The sequence below is a fragment of the Carassius carassius genome, chromosome 47 (assembly GCF_963082965.1).
Source record: "Carassius carassius chromosome 47, fCarCar2.1, whole genome shotgun sequence".
NCBI classification, from domain to species: domain Eukaryota; kingdom Metazoa; phylum Chordata; class Actinopteri; order Cypriniformes; family Cyprinidae; genus Carassius; species Carassius carassius.
In genome coordinates this window covers 9149925-9157584 of record NC_081801.1, presented here as the reverse complement: position 1 = coordinate 9157584, position 7660 = coordinate 9149925, and the positions used below count along the sequence as shown (strand labels likewise).

At 37.0% G+C, this 7660-nt stretch overlaps 1 protein-coding gene across 8 annotated transcripts in view; it reads right to left on the bottom strand.

Annotated features, from left to right (window-relative positions):
* Positions 1–4647: 4647 nt before the first annotated feature.
* rimbp2a (RIMS binding protein 2a) overlaps positions 4648–7660 on the bottom strand; it is a 66119-nt gene continuing 63106 nt past the window's right edge. For all 8 annotated transcript variants that reach the window (XM_059541711.1, XM_059541712.1, XM_059541714.1 and 5 more), the window contains one exon: positions 4648–7355. In XM_059541711.1, the coding sequence (XP_059397694.1) occupies positions 7167–7355 (189 nt within the window). In that variant the 3' untranslated portion in view covers positions 4648–7166. The remainder of the gene's footprint in view (positions 7356–7660) is intronic.

Here is a 7660-nt window from a genome sequence, read left to right as displayed (position 1 = left end):
CTCAATCCAGCGATACTAATCATACACAACAGGTGTGTCCGAAGAACCCAATTAGCCGGATCATGATTAGCACGATGATATCATCTTGGATGTGTCATTTGATCTTGGGTGTGATAAGCGACGTACGAAGAACGGGCCCCCGGGAGTCGTAACTTCTTGTTGATGTTCAAATTGTTGTCAAACAAAACGGAGGCTAGCTAGACCCTCCCTCCTCCTTATCAGGCGGGAAGGAAGTCGTCCGGAAGTTGAAGTCAGCCGCGTGCCGCCATCTTGTAGCAGAACTCCACTTGCGTTAGCATCCCATTGACTCCCATTCATTTTGGCTTCACTTTGACAGCGAATAACTTTACATCTGAGGTGTTTAAAGACTCCATTTGTCCATTATTTATTTCTAAAGATACACGACAATGTATAAAGGGCTCCATTACCTTCTATGTTAGTTTGAGTCTGCGCGTCAGAAACTAAAAATTGCTAAAAATGGGCTTCACTTGTCTCAATTGAGTTCCAATGGGGTCGCTGTGTCCATTTCTTTTATTGTCTATGCTCCTCATCCGTGCACTAACCCCCCAAACCCCACCCCCAAATCTTTCTTGTCGGTTATTGGCTGGAACAGTTTGTTATGTTTTGTGGTGCGGGTGAGCCCAGTTTGTTTTTCTTGTTGTTTGTGGAGCCTGTGGTGTCTAGAGAGACCCCGTTTTTTACAGTGTGTTCAGGGGACAAGCAGCTAGCGGATAGTGAGGAGATGTTTGCTGGATGTGACAAAAAATGTTTTGGCCTAAAAAATGTGTGACATCACTTAGAGCACCTTTAACATTTCCATTGTTTTGCCCTGAGGAAAATTTACAGTAAACACTCGTTTGCAGGGACGGGGCATTTTACACACTATGAGGGTATAAGTTACAACAATGAAACCTGGCTGGCATTAAGCTCACCTGGCTTTCTCATTATAACAGTGTGACCTAAGGTTTTACAATTAGATATTTGGGTTATTTTAGATATACTTGTCAATTTTTGCCGTCATATTCACATATTGCCGTCAATTTGTTTTACACACAAGCTAGACGGCGCCTAATTAATATAGACACATACCTTGATGTTACATTCACATCACTCAGACCATACGCCCTAAAAAGGCACTTTAGGCCACACGAATATTTCAATGTCATAAATAACGTGACAGAAAATACATGAGCAGCATTTTATTAAGACTTAAGTTTTTTTTTTGACCCAAACGATTGAACATTTTAAAATAGGCAAAGGCCTTTCAATTTTTGTCATCAGTTTTTTTTTTATCAACAGCTATTGCAATAACTATACACATTAATTATGAGAGTTTTGAACTAGGTTTTTGAATCCAGCATACATAACCACTGCTGTGAGTAGTCACTGATATCTAGCCCTTGAGACAACTTATCAATGGAAACTAGCTATTTCTCATATAGCTTTAGTCACAATGTGAAATATTTTTGGTAAAAGTCAATGCATCATTATGACATGTTAGGTTATATATTCCCCAAGAGATATACTTTAGCTTTTCACTTTATATTCAGAGTCATTGTGAATTACGAAACTCTCTGTGATTTCTGACTAAAGCAGATCTCTCTAAAGGGAGCGTCATCAATCTCCTGTCAGTCAGCACACACAGTATGACCTGTACCTTTGCTGCTCTGTGGTGCTTGATGGCATCTTTTGCCAGTACGAATCAGGATTTTATGTCCTGCTGCTCTTTGATAAGTGCCACAAATTCCTCTACAAGGACACACACAGTACGAACCGTTAATACAAAGAATAAATCAAAAGGCCACTAATGCCAAACATTGTGTAAGAGCAGGGTGGTTGTAAAAGTTAGTGCACTAATACAAAGGTAAAAACTTTTTGCTTGTGAATCTCAAGTTGCAGCTATACATTTCATCTTAATCAAATCAGCTGCTAAGGATCCCTCTAGTTGCAATGTCTTTGCTGGAAACAAACACAAGTGCTTCTGAAAATGAATTTTCCCCCATGGCCCAGTTTGCACACCATTATCATTTCAGTCCCATCTGCTCAGATGTCCAGATGTTAGCAGTGTGACAGACTATGGCCGTGAACTGTAATCCTCAAAGGTGAACAACAGCTTATTAGCAATAATTTGAAATGGTGGTCAGTAAACTGTCCCGCCAGTGAATCTGACCCATTTTGACATCCTATTCCATTAAGAATTTTGTTTTATGTGAGCACAGCACATAAGCTACACTACAGTTTACTTGAGGTCTTTTTCTTGATGAGGATCATGTAATGATAGGTTGCCACAGTAACACAGAATGACAGTAAACCTACTTAGAGAATGAAATATACCACGATGGATGACCACATGTATCTCAATCTCACCAACCCCATGGCTGACTCCATGCCACTAAATGATTAGATCACCCTTCACATATATCAAAATCTGAGATGTCACAGCCAATATGCTGTATGATGAAGTAAGCTTGCTCTTTTTATATTAATATTACCACTATAGAGAAATTCTGTAAAACCATTACCTTTTTAAGAAAAAACATGTTGCATGTTTGCAGTGTCAATGTTATCTTAAATTGTTAAAAATTCACCAAAGTTGGAGGGCAATGTCACAGCTGAAGTCATAAAAACAAATGTATCACTTTTAGCAAACAAAGGCATCCATCAATCTGATCAGTGGGAACCTTTTGGAAAAGTAGTAAGGGAGAGTTTGGAAGCCTCATTCAAAGCCTTGGAGACATTGATCTATGGATAAAGTTGAGCAGAGGCGCTCTCGCTCAGTGTGAGCTGAATTTCGATGCAGGTGATGAATGAATGCGATCTGTAGTGCGTGTCGTGGATGTATATCACTCTGCTCCCTACATGATGGAGAGATAAGTTACTGCTAACCTGCAAAGTCATTCTACACCTTCCCTCAGGAAGCAGAGGAATCTTGGACTCGGTTCGCTTCAATTACTATAAATTTGCTGAAAGTTATTCTACTTTTGTAAAAGGTCAGCCTTGCAAATACCTGCTCAGATCTTCAAATGAGAAGTCTTCCTTTAAAGTGGAGCTGAAAGCCTGTGATAGCATCGACTGGTGGACATTAACTGCAGACAAAGCCTCAAGCAATGCTTCAGTGTACCATTCAGTATTACAAGGGAGTCTCAGCATGGACACTGTGGTTCATTTAAGGAGACTCTCCCATTTCAGTCAAAACATATTTATGAAGACGATGACAAATGTGTGCCATTGTGTCCAACCCTGACCCATCCGATGAGTTACCTGCTATTGAAGACCTCTGTCATTCAGGGGTCAGTAAGACACTGCTCTCTGAAAAGGAGCTGCTTTACAGCCTTTGAAATATTCACGAAAAGCAGCAGGAAGATGAATGGGTGCCTGTGTCCCCGCTCACGGCCCTTGTTAAAAGAAGGCGTTGATCGAGAGGTCAAAGCTGGAGAGAATTTTAACCCAGGGCCCCCCGGGATCATTACAGCTCACTCCTGAATGGAAGGAGAGCCGAGTCAAGAGCAAGAGAAGTCTAGCGCGGTGATATACGAGCATAATCATTTCTCGCTCTCCTCCTTTTTTTTTTTTTCTTCTCTAGGCAGGGCTGGCCCACACTTCATCCTCTTGCATTTCGGTACAGCCTTTTCTACTGAAACCTCTGCAGCAGGCTCAAGCACTTTCTTTTCCTCCCACCGGCCTTTTTAAAGGGAAACTTCACCCACAAATGAGAGTTCTGTCATTAGTTTTTTCACCCTCATCAATTCACCAAAAAAGTTTATAATTATATTCAAGTATAATAAAAAAAAAAAAGAAAAGAAAATTCGAAAAGACAGATTTTTTCATGTTAATGAAAAATTTTTCTTAATTCATGAAAATGTTACCATTCAGAAAGGTCAGCTCTTGCCTATTCAGAATTTAAAAATGGCATTTTTTATTTGGTTACTTCACATGCAAGATTCAAGATTCAATTGATCTTATTTAGATGTAATTTAAGTTTATTATATGATTTCAGAAGACGTCAAATGGAATATACTGTTACAGTATTTCTTTAAGCGCTTTGAATTTTTAAACATTACAGTGTAATGCCTGATGCAAAAAGGCAGGATGACACCTCAGAAGATGATGAACTACATAATTATAATCTTAGAATGTACTGCTCTCTTCTTTTCAAAGTAGATCATTAAAAGACACAGCAGTCACAATATCTACAAATGACAAATTCTACTGCCCGGTGAGAACCCATCATTAAATGTGATAAATGAGTTGAGAAAAGTCCACAATTCATCCACAACACAGAAATATTATTTCACTCACCTTAGCCATGATACCTGAAGTGAGACGTACTGAGATACTGAGGTCACTGCTGCCATCTACTGGGTTGTTGCTACAGGTGCTGGTCATAGAATTAGAATCTGAATTCGGGATTTTCCTTAGATGTCAGCTATAATCATCAAAATTAAAAGAAATAAACATTTGAAATATACCAGTCTGTGTGTAATGAATGAATATAATATATAAGTTTCACTTTTTGAATGGAATTAGTGAAATAAATCAACTTTTTGATGATATTCTAATTATATGACCAGCACCTGTATATTTACTGTGGTGATTGCTGTTGGGAGACATGCTATGTGATTTGGCATGAAAATTTCAAGTCTGATCTTGAAAAATATCACATTTATTTTCATAGAAAATGTATATTTTACACAGTTATACACATGCACAGTCACACAATCGTCCATATCAGTAAATATAGACCAGTAAGTTAACTTTTCTTTTTAATTCGCAGAGCAAGCACAGAATTGCAGACTTGAGCATCTTTTCTTGAAGACACCATGGAAAACAATTACACTGTTAAATATTAAATCTTAAAGCACTAAAAAAGTCAGAAAATCTGTAAATTAAGTATAAACATTTATAAATTATCTATAAATGGAGTACAAAAGAGTAACCAAGAAATGAACACTTATAACGTCCAGTCACAAACGAACACTCGGGATTCATGATAAAAGAGATAGAGATTTCTTTTAAATGAAAATATATGTAATCTCTTGTATATATATTTTTTTTTTGGCAAAATGATGTTGCAAGCTATACAGGCAGCTGAACATTTCATACATTCCTTTTTGGCTATCCAACCTTTCTCTTTCATTTTTTTCTTCTACAAGAAATAAACTCCATTCACCCTAAATGAATGTCATATATTTTTTTTTTACTAAAACGCTTAAATATAGAATACTTTTAAGATCATATTTTTTATAGACTAAAGAAAAAGTCAAACACACAGTATTTACCCTGGATCAGACCATTCAAGAGTGCAATCTAAATCCAACTCGGCATATTATTGTAAGATGCCACCAGATGCATTTCAAGTTGTGAGGGCAATGTGTGTTGTGTTTAATGCAAGAGATTTTGCCCTTAATGTAAACAGCTAGATTATAGCTTGAGACAACTGAGCTATCATAGGTAATTTTGCCTGAGGGTATTACTTAACCTGTATTTTGGTAGCTGAGACTATGTATAATAAGGTTCTCAGCAAACAGACTATCACAAGGAGTTTGATTCTACCATAGCAAGCAAAGACTCCAGGAAAAACAGCCTATGATCACAGCAGCAAGGATATGTCATTTATGCCTATAAACAATGTTCTCATAAACAGCCATGACCCATTTGTTTAAACAAGTGTCAAAAGGATGGTTCACCCAAAAATGAAAGTTCCACCCTTATGTTGTTATAACATGTATGACAGGACTTTCTTCAGTGAAACAAAAGAAGTTATGCCTATGCTTCTGTACAGTTTTCCATTGTATGGACCAAGGAGAGAGAGTGAGAGAGAGATTCTCGAAATATATTCTTTTACATTCGACAAAAGAAAGAAAGTCATACAGTTTTGGAATGAAGTGAGGGTGGGCATCCTAAATAATAACATAATTTCTATTTAATAATATTCTATTTACACAGAACACATTCTTGCATTTAAAATGGAATGGCAAAGAATTGAGTGTTTTTATATGCGTGTTGTTAAACTATTTTAACCTAATGTAACTTTTTAAAAACAAAACGAGAACAGTGAGAAAATATGTCACAAAAATGCATTCTGTGTAAATCGGCCCATAGAATGTGAAATTTGAGGAGACGCCAAGACACCATTTTTGCTTAAATATTTCTTCTTTTGAAGACCACACCACCTTTATAGACTTTAGAAAGGAACAGGAGACAACTTGTAATTAGCAGCATGTCACATTTTCACAAAGGTTTATAACAAGATTTGTCCCTTTTCAGTGTGAAGGGGTGGCACAAACATGGATGCAGAGGGGGGAGACACACACCCACACAAGTCATTCACCAAAACACACACCAACTGTGCATTGAAAAGCAAACACAGAAACTTTCCATTGTATTTTTATAACTTCAGTCATTCTCGTGATAGACACTGGAAAAGGAGCAAGCAAAAAAGGAGGATACTTGACAAAGACTGATGTATGGAGACATCAGATGTAGGTAACATACTGTACTTACTGAGTTTAGATAAAGGCCACAGCAATGTTTAAAAGGATTTGCTCATAGACTGTCCTAGTAAGTTATGCCATTTTGCACCATGCCCATCTTTCTATGCATATATATATATATATATATATATATATATATATATATATATATATATATTTCGTGGTCCTTTTTGTGTTTCGGACTAATGCACTTAATATGGTCTGGTGGTTTATATCTGTTTTTACACTTGACTGACAATGTCAGACCATATCTGAAGTGCTTATTGAACTGTTTTTAACACCAAGTGCTATACCAAACTTTAAAATCCATGAGATTGAATATTTCATTCAAAATCCAGCACTTTGACTTCATATATGGAAATTATAATTAAAAGAAATTCCTTAAATATTAATAATGTCTCTTTGTCCTCTACCTCACAGTATGAATAGATGCTTTCTTTATGACAGCCAATTAGCAAGCTCACTGAAACATGAGTGACATCGCTATATATGTCATTCCTTTTCAACTGGATATTAGATCTGTTTCATGATATATACGTGGCATGTTAATGTGAAAGCTGTTTAGATTCATTTTTTTTTTTGTCTTCTCACTGAAGACTTTTCTGAAATTCTTTTTAACAGAGAAATCATATTCTGTTGTTGTCATATGAATTTCAAATCAAACTCATACTTTTACTTTGAGAACTTTTTGAGCAGTTTCTTCCCCTTAGAGAGCAGTCCTTTTTTCTTTTTAGATGCCAGGTCTCTTGGACCCCTGGCAGGGCTCAGCGGCTTGACTGGGCCAACAGGAAGCAAAGGACGCACAGTGGGAGAGGCGGGTCTTCCAGGGGCCGGAGCTGGCTCTGTACTATCCACAGGCACCTAATGAAACATCCATGGGGAAGGGCAAATTGTGGGATATTATACAGCAAGATTATCTTTTGCCTTATTATCTGCCTTCCTCACACATAACAGTCAGGCTTATGTTCTGAAGTTTAAAACAAGTGATCTCAGGCTAGAAATGTGTCAAGAAAACTAGAACAACAATATATATATATATATATTATTACTTCACAGATTGGAACTCTAGAGAAAAGGCAGATAATATGGTTGGTTCCTGAATTAACTCAACTTAAATTTCTTCTTGCCTGCTAATACAGAGAAGAATTATAAAAATATTCCTTGTG